Source organism: Schistocerca gregaria, chromosome 4 (assembly GCF_023897955.1).
Source record: "Schistocerca gregaria isolate iqSchGreg1 chromosome 4, iqSchGreg1.2, whole genome shotgun sequence".
Classification (NCBI taxonomy): domain Eukaryota; kingdom Metazoa; phylum Arthropoda; class Insecta; order Orthoptera; family Acrididae; genus Schistocerca; species Schistocerca gregaria.
Genome location: NC_064923.1, coordinates 35936210 through 35954945, shown reverse-complemented (window position 1 = coordinate 35954945; position 18736 = coordinate 35936210). Strand labels below are relative to the sequence as shown.

At 43.7% G+C, this 18736-nt stretch overlaps 1 protein-coding gene across 1 annotated transcript in view; it reads right to left on the bottom strand.

Annotated features, from left to right (window-relative positions):
• Positions 1-18736, bottom strand: part of LOC126266735 (uncharacterized) — a 292392-nt gene that overhangs the window by 20783 nt on the left and 252873 nt on the right. The window contains exons 12-13 of the mRNA XM_049971221.1: positions 16254-16484; positions 6808-7041 (exon numbers count right to left, since the gene is read on the bottom strand). Of these exons, the coding sequence (XP_049827178.1) occupies positions 6808-7041; positions 16254-16484 (465 nt within the window). The remainder of the gene's footprint in view (positions 1-6807; positions 7042-16253; positions 16485-18736) is intronic.

The window sequence follows — 18736 nt, the reverse complement described above, 5'->3', positions numbered from 1 at the left end:
AAGAAAGGTATATACTGATACCACTCTGCATGAATGACAAGACGGGTAGGGGATGGGTATGCAAGGGAAGAGAGATGGAGAGGACATCTTGCTGTATGTTTGTTTACATATGTTGGTTCAAACAAAAAGGAAGTAACAACTTGAGACAGAGAGAGGGAGAGAGAGAGGCAGGAAGTAACTCTGGTGTCAAATTTATAAGGGTTGCTGCTACCTGGGGTTTTGTTTGCACTTTTCCCACTAATTTTTCCTGGTGGGGAGAGGAAGTGGTGGAGGGGTGGGGAGTATTGGTGGACTTCTGAGGTGGGGGGGTAGCTAATTTATCTGTTTAATTAATTAGTCAATTAATTTGATATCAAAAGTTTGCTTGTATCCGTGAGGGGGGAGGTGGGATGGTTTAGGGATTTCCCAAAGGGGTGAGGGGGGAGGAGAGGGAGGGACAGGGGTTTCTATCAAGGACAGATATGCCCAGAGTTCATAAATCATCGCCCAGAGTGTCATACATCGATTAGAATAACAATATGTCAAGGTCATAAATCAGTCAAATTTGCACCTGAATGTATGCTTACTCCTGAATGTATGCAACCTGCAATGTGAGGTGACAGCGCCAGTAGCCTACCACTTATATAGATCCATCGAGACAGAGTCACACTTGCCTGAACAAGGTTTATGGAACTAAATTGAGGCAGCTTTCCCACTAATGACTGTTCCTGCACAATAGTCACGCACTCATCAGCATGGAACCCACTTTGAGACTGATGGGTTTTTGGTAGATGTTTCATATCAGCGCACACTCCGCCGCAGAGGGAAAATCTCATTCTTGAAACATCCCCCAGGCTGTGGCTAAGCCATGTCTCCGAAATATCCTATCTTTCAGGAGTGCTAGTTCTGCAAGGTTCGCAGGAGAGCTTCTATAAAGTTTGGAAGGTAGGAGACGAGGTACTGGCAGAAGTAAAGCTGTGAGGACGGGGAATGAGTCGTGCTTGGGTAGTTCAGTTGGTAGAGCACTTGTCCGCGAAAGGCAAAGGTCCCGAGTTCGAGTCACGGTCTGGCACACAGTTTTAATCTGCCAGGAAGTTTCAGAAGCTTTTACTGTCCTCATGACCTGGGCCATGTTCCCTGTGACACACAACGTTGCTCCACTGCACTATATTGTGTTCACTGAAGCACGTCTGTGGCGTACAGTTACAGAGGACTGGTGGCGCTTTTAGTCTACAGCTCAGGAAGACAACGTTTTTATAAGACGACAGGAATTAGCCTATATATTTACATCGTTCCTCAGATTAAAATTTAGTTATTTCAAACGTCGGTAATTCCTTAGCCGAGCGTGTCTGTCTCTGCGTTTATATGTGACACATCTTTCAGCACACGAAAACCGAACTTCAGAAATCGTTTTTTGCTGTCATGTTTACATGTTACAGCCTAAAGCGGATTTGCTATCCCAGTCAAATATGGCGTGTGGAAATCAGCTGTTCCAGTTTCAGATTAAGTCAAAACAATCACTGTTTCTCTTCAATACTATTAGAAGTATACAGTTTCATTCTACTTCTCCTTCATCCTGAAAAATGTTGCTCCATCGGTATTAGTAGAAATTTAATAAAACAAGTCGTAACCTGACAGCCCAAGCACGTTTTAAAGACGGTTATACGTTTACATGGTAGCGAAAATCGATTGTGGAAGATGAAAACCGGCAGCAAGAAGCTTTTTCCAGAATCCATTTAGCAGTCTTTACACGACCAACCAAAAGCGGTATTGGGAAATCGGTTTACGAAACCTAGTTTTGGAGTCCCACGTAAACGTAGTAAGTAGGTTTTGATATCAATGGATTAGATGTGCTTATGGTGAAACCTGGAACACGAGTTTTGTAGTTAAAATGTAGAAGCAGTGGTAGTGTTTAACTGTGTTTAGTGAAGTACATTTCGGCGTGCGCTTCACATGTTAGGTGTCATCGTCAATTTGGCTTGTCATTGTGCTATAAGTTGCATTATCTTGTAATGCATGGTATTGCTGACTACGTCAACCTGCCATGTACCCGTTTATTTTATGAAGAGATCCACTGAATTTTGTAAGAAAATCCTACATTCTTCTCTCGTCTTTCTTTGGAAGATATGTTTCTGGGTAAAGGACTAGCGTTGTAAGGAACAAACTTTTCGTTTTCACAGTGTACTATTTGGGATAGGTAATGACGGTTTTGCATGGTGTAAGTGGGGAGTAGGCAAAGAGAGTCTTCAAAATTTCCTTTCGGAAGCTAAAAAGCACGAATGTTCTGTTTCACGTATCACACACGCTGTTAAAGACACTCAGCTAGGTACTGTAAGAATTAACCCACTCTTTCGGAAGCAGTTTGGTCGCCGAGACATCGACTTTGTGTTCACTCCAGTGCTCCTAAAACCACTGTAGCACCGTTCTGGCTCCCTGACATGGGCAGTTGCAGTGCTGAAGGATGACATCGCCATCACAGAAGACATCACCACGAAGGGATGCAGGCATTTAGCAGCTGCCAGTATATCTTCGGCTACTGCAACAGATCGCATGCAAGTGCAGCAAAATGCCTCCCATAACGTAATACCGCTCCCACCACCCCGCGCCAGTGGCGCGCTGCACGTTTTACCTTTTGCGGAGGTTAACATCAGCCTAGTAAACATGTGATTCCGTTGAAGAGCCGACACGTTTGCATTGATCGACGGTGGAATCCCAATGAAATCGTAATTGGCGATGATGTTGGGTCAATATGTGAACACGTAGGGGTTGTCTGCTACAGAACCCCACGTTCAACAATGTACGATGAACGGTGTGCTCCGAAACACTTATGGGCGCAACAGCATTGTGCTCTTTCGGCAGAGATGCTACAATCACCACCTATCCTACTTTACAGAGCAGAAAAGCATCCGAATCCCATTTTCCGTGAGAGTGTTGGGCGTCCAACCGTTCAGCGCCTAGTGATATTTGCCCTGTCCTTCTACGTCTCCCCGTAGATGCTCACGACAGTAGCATGCCAACATTCGATCGGCTTTGCTGTTTTAGACATACTCGTTCACAGGCTCTGCATAAGAATAATCTGTCCTTTGTCAAAGTCGCTCGTCTCAACGGATTTCCCTTATCTTCGCTAGGGTGATGATACCCCGTCCGTGTCAGCTCCGCCTGCACACTTCATAGATAAACTTTTTAGCGATCAAAACTTCTGCACGGAATTACTACATGCCACGTCTGGATGGTCGCAAACCTTACACGTGGAATACTTCGCCAGTCAAATGAAAGACATGTGAAACGTTTACAAGTCCAAGACTGAATACTAAGGAAATATATCTGTTATACACAAGAAGCGACGTCTAGCAGCATACCCGATCTATCTGTACGCAAAGGCTGCTCCAACTGGCAGTCGAATCCAAAGTGTGCCGCACAAAAAATAGCACCGTTGCTTATAGCCTTGCACTTGCGAAAGCATAAAACTATAAGTTTACTGCTGTTTATATACATTACACATGAATCTGGATGCAAAGCTCATCAGCTACACAGTGCTACTCGTAGTTTTTGCGAAGCTTTAATGATTTTGTTACAAATAGTTCTTTTGCTCATATCGGCCATATTTTGCGCCGTTATAGCATTAATAAATATTAAACAGTTAAACTAATTACAGTCAGGGTCTATAATTACACCTATTTACTAATTGTGCCGCTTTTTTCACTGTTTCGTGTTATATTTAGGAGACAACTCACTTTTTCATGTGTGGACTATATACTGATCATCCGAAACATAACGCCCTCTGCCTGGCCCGGCGTTGGATGCCGCCTGGTGGCGTTGCGCGCACGTGGATAATCATCAGATAAAATATGCATAGTGCATAGTCGGGCTGTTGATACATATTTTATCTGGTGATGAGTAGTCGAAAAAAGTTTTTAGTGATCAAGACATTTTCATGAAATTACTACATGCCAAATTTCGGATGTGACGATTGCGAGAACTCTTGTGGGTTTGGAAAAACTAGCGTCGGTCGAACTGTTTGGTTGGGAGTTGTCGTAATTTGAGTGTTATAATCGAAAAGGCTTTGAAACATTTCCAGCGCGAGAAATCTATTTTCGGCTTAGGCGACTAAGTCTAAATGTGTAAACTGTGCTGAGTTATCGCTGAGAGTGATTAACACACAGTATAATATCGTTACTTCGCGACTGCGGGACTTGAGTATAGAAGTGTGCTGAACAATATTAAAAAGTCTTCGTCGATTTTCGGAAGAGTAAGTGAACACATGATGCTTGTCAGACTTAGGTTCTCGGACTGATGATATTATATTAATAATAAACTATGGTGAGAAGTGTGGAATGATGGTTTTTTTCTGCAGTAAACTCAGTTTGTGAATCACAAAGTCAGGTGAACATTATTTCACCGGAAATTCCCGTCGCGTATTTATTAAACTGGTGAATTGTTTCACATGGGGCTAGTGTGACAGGTGCATTGCTTGGGGCCTGGGCAATGAAGTATTTGAAATCCAGCCACGCATTAGCAGGCCCTAAGAAAAATGCTTTCTCTGACTTTTATTTAGTTCCCTTATTCATGCCAACGGAAAGAGGACTCAGGAATTGATCTTTGGTGAAAGCAATACTGAGTGACTTGACCATCAGACAATTGTTTATACGGTAAGAATCAGTGATATGAGCAGTGTGGTTACTCATCATCGTCTTACATTTCCTAAATTATATGGTTTTATGTTCCACATTACGTGACGCATACTGTGCAGCGAATATATAGAAAAGAGAGTGTACAGACGAACCAGACAGGCAATTACCCGGGATGAGCCTCAGTCTTGGCAAGGAGCCGACACAGAACAGAATGAAAAGACTGGCTGCCAGCAACGACACTTTATATTTGACGGACGATGCAGTGGCAGCAGAATGAGGCACACGATACTGGCAGATTGACGCCTAATATCTTCCAAATCAGAAGACACCAAGAAATAAGATCTGTAGACTATAACTAGTTATAACCCTGTTCGGCTGTGCCCTAAACAGGCATGTTGAACCTGCAACTGCTAAAGTGTGTTGGGAGTACCACTGGATAGCTAGATTGTTGCTATACTGATGAAATGCACTAACGACACACATGGAACGATACAAGTACTTGTATTAGAACAGAAGTTTCGTTAGACTAGCATAGGAGACGGACTAAAGGCAGCGCCTTCACGAGACGTTTCCCTAAAGTCAGTCAATCAGCGAGAAATCAGTGCGCCACATAGAGGTCAGTGGGTCGAAGTGCGCTACCGTCGTCCTCGGATTTGGAATGGCGCTGGAGGCGGGACTCGCTCATTTTAATCTCTCCTCTTCTCTTTTCCCCTCCTAATGTAATAATCCTTAGTTAAAATCCTCTCATTTGCCAGTCTAGAGTTATATTAAGTTTTCATTTAACTATTTAATCGTAAGTATATATGAGGGTCGTTCAATAAGTAATGCCTCACATTTTTTTTTCTAAGAAAATATTTTTTGTTACTTGACAGTATTTGGTGACAATATACATCAACATATCTTGTCCTTGTTCTATTTTTTTGCATAGGCTCCATGGGCGCACGCCAGCATTGTGGAAAAGCATGTAATCCCTGCTGGTGGAAGATCTTGTCTTGTAGGAGTAGCCATGTTTTCACTGCATGACTGACACTATCGTCATCTTCAAAGTCTGTTCCCTGTAAAGAATCTTTAAGCATCCCAAAGAGATGGAAGTCCAAGGCTGCCCGGTCTGGACTGTAATAGGGTGGATGAGGCAATGAAGTCCGACCCAATTTGGCGATATGTTCCCAGGTTCTCAGAATTGTGTGTGGGCGTGCATTATCGTGTTGGAGCAAGATTTCTTGTGGATTATCATCCAATCGAATACATCAGAAACGGTTCTTGAGTTTATTCAGAGTTTTCACATATGCTTGTCAATTGATGGTTGACCTTCTCGGCATCACGTGCACTAGAATGACACCAACACAATCCCAGAAGACTGTCATAGTGTCTTTTCTGGCAGAGGGGGTTGTTTTGAATTTCTTATTTTGGGGTGAATGATGACGATGGACTGCCTTTTCGTTTCCGGTGTTAAGTGGTGCACGCAGCTTTCATCCCCCATAACGATCTGTGACAGAAAAGCCTCTCCGTCGGTCTCAAAACGCGCCAACAATTCAGATAAAACGGCCTTTCCTTGAATCTTGTGGTCCGCTGTGAGCATTCGTAGAACCCATCGTGAGCACCTCTTTGAATATCCGGGAGTCTCGATCATTGCAGACGCACTTCGAACGGTGACCGGTAACTGTAGAACCAGTTGTCGAGTTGTGATGCGCCGGTCGGCAAGAATAACGGCATCCGCACGATTCAGCGTGTCTGGAGCAGTGGCCGTGACAGGACGTCCCGAGCGTGGCCGATCACGGAGCACTGTTCCTGCATTTCCTGAGGCTCTAACTTTCTGTACCCATCGCCCAACTGTACTCCTATCAACTGCAACATCTGCATACACTGTACACAAACGTTTACGTATGTTGACCACAGTTTCTTTTTCCGCAGACAAGAATTCACTAACAGGACGCTGCTTGTAACGTGAGTAGTACATAGACGCCATTTTGACGCTGTACTAGGGCTGTACCATTTGCCAGAACGGTTCGAAATTTCGCCGGCGCGCAAAACAAACATCAGATGCGAAGCACCAAGAATGACGTTTGTCTATGTGTATTATGGCCTTTTACAAAAAATGCGGGGCATTACTTGTTGAACGACCGTCGTACTAGGACAAAGCAGAAATGTCGTTTGTACAACTTATAAGAAAATTTAATAGCAAAAAGCGTGGTGTGACCTGGAAGGCGGCGAGCCGCAGGAAGAGGACGGCGGCGCACGTGAAGGGCGGCAGCGCGGCGAGCAGGTGGGCGGCGGCAGCGGCGCCGGCGCGGCGGCCCCGCCCCCCGGGGCCAGCCCCCGCCGCCAGCGGTCCCTCGTGCACCGCCAGCTGCAGGCGGCAGCCGCGCAGCGCCAGGTCGCGCACGCCCGTCGCGCGCAGCAGAGACACCAGCGCCGCCAGCGAGCCCTCCTCCTGCAACAGCGCGGCCCGCAGGTTCACAATGGTTCAAATGGCTCTAAGCACTACTTCTGAGTTCATGAGTCCCCTATAACTTACAACTACTTAAACCTAACTAACCTAAGGACGTCACACACATCCATGCCCGAGGCAGGATGTAGCGTCTAGAACCGCTCGGCCACCACGGCTGGCACATTGTCACAATCTTTGGTGTGTTTATGTTAGTGGTTCATGTTCAGTTAAAAATGTTCATTTATAACTAACTGCAGGTTTCTGTATACTGAAACAAGTTCTAAGTAACTCCACCATCCCTTCAAATGTATAATCTCTGTACCATATGACGACGACAAGTGCCTGCTATACTTTTTGTAACAAAATGAAACCAAAAAAACAACTAGCTGCATCTAGCTGGTACATATGCAAAAACTGATGGGTGTTCCTTCAGCTTATTCTTTTGACACCATACTGATGCAGTGTTCTAAATCGTTTCCATGCACACTGTACATACAGAGACAGTTCACAACATACAGTATTTATCTGCTGTTTGAACACAAGGCAGTCATCTGTTCAGTCTTTCTGATATAACGACTAGTACCGTCCTTAGGCCAAGCAAGTTTGAAATGGTGGGGTTTTACAAATAAATGGATCAGCCTCCATATTTCTCCTTGAGCGGTGCGCCATCATACAGTGATGTGATAGACAGTCTTAGGCCAGCACAGTAATCATCTGCGGGTGAACAAGACTGATAATACTCCTTGGTCGTCTGTTGATTTATGCAGCGTTCTGCATGACACAGTTTCTCCCAGTCCAACTTTGTAAATTGCACCTCAACACTTCTTGATACACTTTAAATTTCTAACACAACATGACAGTAACAATTCACTGATGCTTCTATAAGAGTATTTAAGCACTTGGAACTGCAAGTTGTTATGAGTTGAAGTGAATAGTGTTAGAGCACTGGGAGGAATCGGCAGCTTGTCATCCACCAAATGGGCACTCTGTCCTTACAGTAACACAAGAATGTTCTGGAACGGTGTGTATCTTGGAGACCTGTACTGATCTGCACCGTGTGTAGTAGGACCTCCCAGTAAATTTCTTCTGACAGTCGGCGATTGGCTGAGTGTCTTCATTACACAAATAATTGTGGATTGATAATAGCAGCTAAATGTTCTGCCCCAACATGCTGGCAAGGTGCGCTACAGGATCCCTTGGAGCTACTGCCGTTGCCTGTCCCAACAGTCCAGAGGCCGCTGCGGGACTCCACGAGGCAGTGGTGGCTGCTACTGAGCCAGATATGCTGGACGTTTCTGCAGGCTCCGACAAGCCAGAGGTTGCTGGTGGTCTGGACGTATCAGAGGTCCCTGACAAACATGAAGGAGAAGAAACAGTAAGTATCCACAGATGGGAACCTGGAGTTGAACAAAGACATGGAACTAAACCATATGTACTTACTTTTACACTTCTTCTACAAGGCAGAGACGGTTGATGATCTTGGTTTCTGTTGGCACCTCACAGTCCTTTCACTGACTGACTGTGACTGAGGCTGCATCCGACTTGCATCTCCTAATGTCATTATCACATGTCTGGATGTAATATTCCTGCGATCCTACTGCCTCCCACCAATTTTCAGGTAGGGGAGGGGGAATGGCGCATACCTCTCGGTTCCCAGGGAACAAAACCCATTTCATCCTCAGCTGAGCACCATACACCAGTGGGAGCACCTTTGGTTGATTCAGTCTGGGGCAGTGAAACAGGACAAAGTTATTTCCTGTACTGTGGAATGACTGTCCTTTTCAGAAAACATGAACAGCTCCAGTAAAGGCAATAGTCTCTACAAATTGTAAAATGTATCCTCAACACATCCGGCTGCTTCACCATTATTTGCTGGAAAGTATTTCCACTACTCACATCCACTATCAACTACTATCATTTCCCTTATAGAGAGATATGGGTGCAATTCTCAGCTGTATGCTTACTGATAATACACATATTAAATTCTTCTCTGGCCAACATCAAAAACAAAGGAGCAGTTGTGTTTATTTGAATTCCAGGCAGCAAGACTGTAGAGTAATTGTCAGATCGGTTTCCCCACCAGAAAATTCTTCCAGCACAATAATACACATACGAGTAAATGAACATAGTTACCAAGTCCATACCTTATATGCTAATTGAATTTTATAAATGAACAGTATATCCTCTGCAGAATGAGATTTTCACTGTTTTCGGAAATTTATGCACACAGACAGATATTTGCATAAGAACTTTAATCATTGTCTACAACAAAAGGTATATGTCATTAAAAGTCTTGCTGACAAGGCCAAAAGACTTAGTGAGTGGCTTTTACTCATGTGTGTTACAGTAACTGTGTGCCGGACCGAGACCCGAACTCCAGAAGCACACAGTTTTAATCTGCCAGGAAAGTTTCAGTATATCCTCTGCATTGTAAATGAGATTGGTTACCAAGTTCATATCTTATATGCTAATTGAATTTTATAAATGAACAGTACGTCCTCTATATTGTAAATGCGATTGGTCTGAATTTCATGTCATGAGATACTCCCACACCAACAGCTCAGCACAGACTGAGCATTTCTGGTCAATTTCCAGAAGGGGTGGTGGAGGGAGAGGGGTGGGGGTATCCCAGAATGACGGATTATCCCCTAGAGCATCACACATCAACTCCCAGTGGGTCATAAATCAATTAGTATAACAATAGGTTGAGGGATGGGAGAGGGGGATAATTATCATCCGAAAGTATTCTTACCTCTCAGTATATGGAACCCATATAAACAAAATGCGCTCGCAGCCATTTTATGCCACTGTTTAGTATTATCTGGTCGTTTTCGGAAATTTATGCACACAGATAGATATTTGCATAAGAACTCTAATCATTGTCTACAACAAAAGGGATATGTCATTAAAAGTCTTGATGACAGAGCCAAAAGACTTTGTGAGCAGCCTTTACCCTTGTGTGCGTTATAGTAAATACAAACCTGGGAATGTGTGCTGACAACCTAAATGTCCTACTGAGCTCAAAGACACATCACGTACATGAAATTGAAAACAATCCTGTGTGTGTGAAAAGCGATTTCATTCTTAAGCAAATAAATAAGCAAACCAATAATTCATAACATATAAACCAGTAATTTCACGCTCAGTAGATTTGGTCAGTGCAAGCTGTTTGAAAAAAAATGTAACTTTATAAAAAGAAACTGTAATGTTGATCTGTATAAGAACGTAACACGAAACGCAGGAAAATTTCTGCACTGGCATATGGCCCTGGTAAAATAAAGAAACAGACACAGCCTAAATTGCACAAAGGAAACGAATCAATCACGTATCACAGTCCCACCTACAAAATTAAGTACTGGCAGAAGCAGCAACACAGCGTCAGCTAAAAACGTACTGCTGACAACAGAACTGACTGCAATTGGTCCAGGGAAACTAGGTTCATAATCGTGACAGAGAATGGCAATGAAACACATGACTGAACCTTTAAGTACTGAAATTTCAGTTAAGGAGGAACTTATCAAAGAAAACAAAAAAAATGTTTAAATGTGTATGAAATCTTATGGGACTTAACTGTTCAGGTCATCAGTCGCTAAACTTACACACTACTTAACCTAAATTATTCTAAGGACAAACACACACACCCTTGCCCAAGGGAGGACTCGAAACTCAAAGAAAACAATTCCAGACTATAATATGAAGGTTCATTTAATCTAATAACTTCCATGGTGCAGCAAGAGAACATCAATCAACAGAATAATTATTAAAACTCAACTGTAAGAAGGTTGAAGTAGACCAACAATACAAGTCCATAAAATAAAAATAAACTTTTTACTTCATCAAATAATACCTTGTACATCATTTCGAAATCTTTTTTATGGCCGTATGCTACCCAACCATTGATGTGAGCCATCATTCCTCCTTGTAATAAACCTGCAACTCACATAGTTCCAAATGTGAGTCCATGCATTAGACTGTAAACTCAAGCACCGCCCCCCCCCCCCCCCCCCTTTGCAGCAAACTGCTGCCATGTACTACTGACAGTGCAAGATTCTACGACTCCACAGTGCTGGCATCGCAGCCACAGGTGCTCTGTACCTGTCCACAATTGTTCAAATATCAGTCTTTTTTTACAAATATTAACACATCCAATAACATCATACAAAATAGCTGAGCCATGCGTGGCTCGTGTTCGTGCCATCTCTTATTAACATCCTGTGTTTTTACCGTTCTGCAACCTCGTTATGTTAGTTTCTGTTACTGGTATCACTGAGTTCATGCTTTACCCTCCAGTGAGCGGCAGCAGCAGCGCTTACCGATATAAGCCCGGCCATACCATCTTTGCTGGACTGCTATTACTTCCTGGTCGTTGTGTGTCGTGCAGTGAGTTGGAACGCGCCAGCAGTGGAGTTCGGACCTGGTAGACGGAGAGTTGGGACGCCGCAGAAGTTCAGTCGGGTTGAAGGGGCAGTGAAGTTCGGGTAGCCAAGACTCGCCCGACCATTGCCGCCATACACGGCTCGAGTGAGGACGGTCTTGTTTGATCGTCGGTTGGTCGTCTCACCGGACGACGTCTATTTGCTCGCCGATCGCTTATGGGTTGGCGGTTTGTGTCTCAACTCGTCGTTCGTCCTTGTGATTGCACAGTCACTGCTTTTAGCATTGGTCGCGTTCTTCGTCCGAGTGTTTATGAAATCGTGTGTAGCCTGTCATGTCGACTGCCCAGTTATTTTACTGCTGTCTCCGCGCTGATGTGTGGCAGTTGGTCGGTTGGCACAGTCGCGTCGTAGCACCAGTGGGACATGCAGCGCCAGGGAGGCGCGGTTAGCCATCACTCGTCGACGATTGCGACACACATGATTTGAGTGGGGAAGACTTTGGTTGATCCTCGATCGGTCGTCTTGTCGGACGACGTGTATTTGGCCCGCGATCGCTTATGGTTGGCTGTGTGTCTCAACTCGTGGTTCGTCCTCGTTACTGCACAGCACTGCCGTTGGCATCGTCCAGTTCGTCGTCCAAGTGTTGGTGACACTGTGTGCAGTTTGTGGGGTTCTGACTGACAGGTTAATTTAAACGTTGTCGGCGTACTGGCCCTGGACTGGTCGGTGGGCGTGCAGTAGCGAGCAAGGACAGGATAGCCATCACTTGCCCGACGATTGCCGACACACACGTTTCAGTGGCAACGACCTTACTTGGCCGTTTGGTCGGTAGTCTGATTAGACGGCGTGTATTTAGGTCGTCCACTGCGTATGGCTTGTCTGTGATCCGTTCTTGTCTTTGTTCCACTGTCTCTGCTGTTAGCATCGTTTGAGTTTTTGTGCAAGTGTAGAACGGAACTAATCTTGATCATTGGTCTGTTGACTGCCTGTCGGTTGAGTTGCCGTCGGATTGAGAATGGTTGGCCAGACTGGCTGTCCCACCTAAGCGGGCGTTAATGTTGACATTCCAGGCCGACCCTAGAACATCTGAGCGCCCTTGCGAGTACTGCCCTTTTTTATTTGTTTTTGTTGTTTGTACTTGTATGGCTTCTAGCCGTTATTTTTTAAAAATTAAGGTAATTTTGCCCTTAAGGCGTACGATTCTTTACGCCTTCAGCCTAATTTAAAGAACTGTTTCACGTATGGCCTTAGACATTTTAAATATTTTAATGTTGTTGAATTTTAAGTGTTGGGCACCCACCTGATTTTGAGTTTCAGTTGTTTTGTTCTTAAGGCCTACAGCCTGATTTAAAGAAATGTTGCACGTCAGACCTTTGGTATTTAAAAAAATTAATGTTATGGAGTTTTAAGTGTTAGGCCTTCAGCCGATTTTGAATTTAACTTGTTTGCTCTTAAAGTGTCTGATTCTTTGCGCCTTCAGCCTAACTAAGAACTGTTTTAAGATAAGGCTTTGCCTTTTAAATTTAGGTTTTGGTTGAGTTTTGCCTAATTAAAAACTGTTTTACGTAAGGCCATTGTTTTTTTTTTAATTTAATGTTGTTTCGCGTTAAGTGTTCTGCTTCCAGGCGATTTTGAACTCAAGTTGTTTGCTCTGAATATCTCAGATTCTTTGGGCCTTCAGCCTAAATGCCGGCCGCGGTGGTCTCGCGGTTGTAGGCGCGCAGTCCAGAGCCGTGCGACTACTATGGTCGCAGGTTCGAATCCTGCCTCGGGCATGGATGTATGTGATGTCCTTAGGTTAGTTAGGTTTAAGTAGTTCTAAGTTCTAGGAGAGTGATGACCACAGCTGTTAATTCCCATAGTGCTCAGAGCCATTTTTTTCAGCCTAAATAAAGAACTGTTGTAAGATAAGGCTTGTTTTTAATTTCCGATTATGCTTGCGTTTTAGGTTATCGGCCTTCAGCCGTTTTTAAATTAAAGTGGTCTTGCCTTAAGGCATCAGATTGTACGGCGCATTCAGCTGGTGATCAAGTTCCAGAGATGAAAGTTGTTTTTTCTTTTAAAAAAATTTCTTGGTTCTTGTAATGTTTTATCAACTAAATAAAGTTGTATGTTCGTGTGTAACTGACAGCCGCTTATTTGGCCCATTTCCACAATTTAAATTACCTGTCCTGTCCTGCGGGTTAAGCAGGACGTATCATTAGCCACCTTACAACTTTGCACACCAGAGCAACCGGATGCTGAATTAAAATGTCTGAAGCAAGCTTTAAAGACAACTGGCTATTCAGGCACAGAAATAAATGGTTTTAAGAGAAGAGCTATGAAACTTGGTAATATATTGGACAGTATTTCTGCAGAATCGATAGACAAGATTTCATCCTTGACGGACATCAATCAATAGTTAAGTTTTATTTCTGTGATTCTTAAAGCTATCCTGGCGGATAAGTTGGTAGTCTTCACGGATTTGCCGCCAGATCACATTGTGCAAATTCCACAATATTTCCTCGGAAAAACTGTCTGACATCTTCAGGTGGTTCATCCTTGCTAGTGGGTAGAGTTGGCACGTCAACGCTCCATTTCTAGAGCACGCGCACGAAGAATGCGCAGGAGCCGAAATCAGGCATGCGCAATGATTTGCGTGCCATACTATAACGCCCTCTGCCGAAAATCGAAGAGCGGCTCTCCTGCGCGTGCGCTGCCTAGTATGATTAAAGAAAAAATAAATTCAATTAAATATATTTCAATTTTTTTTCAATTGTAATCTGATAATTATATATGTATTGTGTTTCACACAAGAATGTCGTGTTCCCAGTTTGGCACAGCTTTGCCACAGGAAACACGAAAGCGGTCGAAGACGTCCGTCTTCTGGTCGGCTCCTGATCGTTGTCAGAAGGAGGCTAGTTTTTGATTACGCAAGGGCTTCTATTATTTGGAAAAGGAAAATCCGAATTCCTTTACGTAATCAGTATGAACTTTATAATTACCTAAGGGACCTTTAACAATGAAAAATAAAAAAAATTACACTTGCATATGAAATCATTAATAAATGGGGCGCCTTTGAGTTGTATAGAAAACAAGGAGCGGCCTTCTTTCTACGACCAGAAGCTGCAGTATTGTCTGCTGTTGTAAAGGCTGTTTGATATTTACAAAAATAATATGACATGGAGCTAAAAAAAAATTAAGGGAAAGAATAGAATAATAAATCTGGTAAACACTAAAATGTTCAAATAATTCTCACAAGAAATTAGGGCTTATTTATAAACATAAGTAATTTTTTGACTGTTTGGTGCATTCAGATTTCGGCCTGTCCTGTGCCAGCTTCTTGGTTCTCGATTTTGTCACAAATTACAGTCATTACTTTTGTCCTCCCTTCGAGACAATTCTTACACCGTACAAGACCTTCATAACAATAGCTCGCCGATTTACAGTATCGAACATAAATTACTTGAATTTTACTGATTAATAACTGTTGTCTGCACGCTGGCAAGACCGCTCACTTTAATAGCTTAAAGACGACCTTCTTTGCGCTTTCACATTACAGGAAAAAGTACGATAAAATCTGAAGATCTACAAAGGTTTTTACCGTCATATTTTTTATTTAGATGGAAGCGGAACGCTCAGTTCAGCTTCTGTTAAAATTTTTCTTTGACTGCACAGTCGATGTATTAGCGTTCGCGTTAGATGTGCATCTTTACAGTTACGTAAGTTATATAAAACAAATGTCTTTCAAAGAATGGGGCTCGTCTCATAAGTTGATCATTTAATGCACAGTTAGGTGAATGCCTTTCCAAGAGTACTCACAGCTTTCATACGACAGAAAGCCCAGTAATATTACAGCTGTACTCTGTATTTACTAACAGTGTGGCCAGACTCATTAAAAAACCGTAGTAGACCAATGTTATGAGGGGCCTGTTATCTAAAAATCTTGGTTTTTACGTCGTGATTTAATAGCAGCCAATGCAGGGTTCCAGGCTGTGCTCAGTTGAGATCCTGCATACCTCGTGATGAGATTATCGGCTGTAGGGGTATGTATTACTTCCTTAATGACGCTGTCCAGGGAAGATGATGTAGGCGATAAAACTTGCGTATTTTCAAAAATGATGGAATGCTCTGTATTCAGAGAGTGTGTTCCGCAGTTGTCGACTTTTCTGGTCGACGAAGGCGTGTACAATGCTGATGTTCATGGCAGCGTTCTTGTACTTTGCGAAATGTATGGCCTATATATACTGCTCCAAACTGACAAGGAATCTTGTACTCACCACATTTCCTCAGGCCGAGATCGTTCTTAGCCGAACTGAACAGGTTTCTCAGTTTTGCAGATGGTCGAAAAACACACTTCATGTCAAATCTTCCGAGGACTCTTCCGATTCTTGACGAAATGGCACCAAAATACGGCAAAAAGGCCAAATTGGTAGGTGTCTTCGTACTCCATAGATTGAACTCGCCTGGGCCTGAATGCATTACGTATCTGTCTCTCAGAATTGTCGATCAGTTTCACTCGACGATGCCCATTTTACGCAGTGTCTGCGTCGCTCCTTGACGTCTGTCTCGTCAGTCGGCGAGACTCAGAGCCCAGAAATGTCTTGTGCAATTTTGGACAAAACGTCAGGAACCGAAAAGTTTTTCGGACGACGGCCGTGTGATCCACTAGACTCACCGGTAACTACTCCTGGGCAGCTGCTGAATCAAAAAATGGTGGCTAAACGTGTCACCTCGTAAGCAAACTGTAGGAAGTCGAACAAGAGGTGTGCATGTACTTGCCACAGCAAACATTTTCTTAGCAGCGTGCCGTCCCTTGCAGGCAGAAAGAGGCGCGAGCAGCTGGCGACCGGTACGTACCTCGATGCGGAAGGTCCAGCCGTCGAGGCTGAGCAGGCGCAGCGTGGAGTTGCGGGCGAGCGCCTGGCACACGAGCTGCGCGGCGCCGTCGTCGAGGCACAGCCGCTGCGAGCCCAGGTCGAGCAGCTGCAGCGAGGCGCTGTCCGCGAGCCCCAGCAGCGCCGGCAGCACCTCTCCCAGCCGCGCCGCCCCCTCCAGCCGGAGCGCCGCCAGGCTGCGCGACCGGCGCACCTGCCGAGCAGCTCCACCCTCAGCACGACTCGACTCCACCACACACGCGCGATCCCACAGCACAGGCGAGACACTGAGCGAGGGGCGGCTGCGGTGGGGGGACCTCGTGCTGGCCACTGTTTTAAGGCTAAGCGCATTATTGGACTCTTCATATTTGCTTGCAGTTCTCTACAGGCTACCGCTCACCCAGCAAGAGCCTTGGTGCTGTCGTTGTGCAAAAGGACAGAATGCGTTTTCGAGTTAGACCCATGGTGGCATCTGAAGACGACAGTCTGTGAAGTGGGTCATACGGTTGTTGTTGTGGTCTTCAGTTCAGAGACTGGTTTGATGCAGCTCTCCATGCTACTCTATCCTGTGCAAGCTTCTTCATCCCCCAGTACCTACTGCAACCTACATCCTTCTGAATTTGTTTAGTGTATTCATCTCTTGGTCTCCCTCTACAATTTTTACCCTCCACACTGCCCTGAAATACTAAATTGGTGATCCCTTGATGCTTCAGAATATGCCCTACCAACCGACCCCTTCCTCTAGTCAAGTTGTGCCACAAATTTCTCTTCTCTCCAATTCTATTCATTACCTCCTCATTAGTTATGTGATCTACCAAACTAATCTTCAGTATTCTTCTGTAGCACCACATTTCGAAAGCTTCTATTCTCTTCTTGTCCAAACTATTTATCGTCCACATTTCACTTCCATACATGTCTACACCCAATACAAATACTTTCACAGACGACGTCCTGACACTTAAATATATACTCAATGTTAACAAATTTCTCTTTTCCAGAAACGCTTTCCTTGCCATTGCCAGTCTACATTTTATATCCTCTCTACTTCGACCATCATCAGTTATTTTGCTCCCCGAATAGCAAAACACCATTTACTACTTTAAGTGTCTCATTTCCTAATCTAATTCCCTCAGCATCACCCGATTTAATTCGACTACATTCCATTATCCATTCGGTCCAGCTGCTCATCCAAGTCCTTTGCTGTCTCTGACAGTATTACAACGTCATCGGGGAATCTCAAAGTTCTTATTTCTTCTCCATGGATTTTTATACCTACCCGAATTTTTCTTTTGTTCCCTTTACTGCTTGCTCAATATACAGGTTGAATAACATCGGGGACAGGCTACAACCCTGTCTCACTCCCTTCCGAACCACTGCTTCCCTTTCATGTCCCTCGACTCTTATAACTGCCATCTGGTTTCTGTACAAATTGTAAATAGCCTTTCGCTCCCTGTATTTTACCCCTGCCACCTTCAGAATTTGAAAGAGAGTATTCCAGTCAACATTGTCAAAGTCTTTCTCTAAGTCTACAAATGCTATAAACGTAGTTTTGCCTTTCCTTAATCTATTTTGTAAGATATAGTGTCAGTATTGCCTCACGTGTTCCAACATTTCTATGCAATCCAAACTGATCTTCCCTGAGGTCGGCTTCTACCAGTTTTTCCATTCGTCTGTAAAGAATTTGTGTTAGTATTTTGCAGCTGTGACTTAATAAACAGATACTTCGGTAATTTTCACATCTGTCAACACCTGCTTTCTTTAGGATTGGAATTATTATATTGTTCTTGAAGTCTGAGGGAATTTCGCGTGTGTCATACATCTTGCTCACTAGATGGTAGAGTTTTGTTAGGCCTGGCTCTCCCAAAGCTGTTATTAGTTCTAATGGGACGTTGTCTACTCCCAGGGCCTTGTTTCGACTTAAGTCTTTCAGTGCTGGTCATACAGTATGGTCAAAAATTATTGCATTCATAAACCTCTATGCTGGTCATACGGAATGGTTGGCATACAGGGTTATGAACGTAATAATTTTTGAATATCGTGTACATAGTGGAACATTTACGAGGAATTATTTACCAAGAGTTGCAAGATATACTGAAGTATGTGAAGTATCATGGTCGTGGTGGTGGTTCCTATGGGACCAAACTACTGACGTCACGGGCCCCTACGTTTACACACTACTTCATCTAACTTAAGAAGAGTAGGACTTGGAGCAGGAGAGGCATTACAAGACATTTTAATTTCAACTGTCTATACTTTTGTAAATAAATTCATAAAATTTTGTCAGCATAATCAGGAAAGGATTCAGGATTCACACTCACAGCAGTGGAAGTTCATAAACGTACTAAAACAACTAAAATCTTTTTGATTTGCACGTCCTTGTATTAGCCATGTTTGCAGTTAAAACCCAAAATAAACTTTTTTATGTATGAAATTTCATCATTTTTCGCTTATTTTTGGCTGCATTTG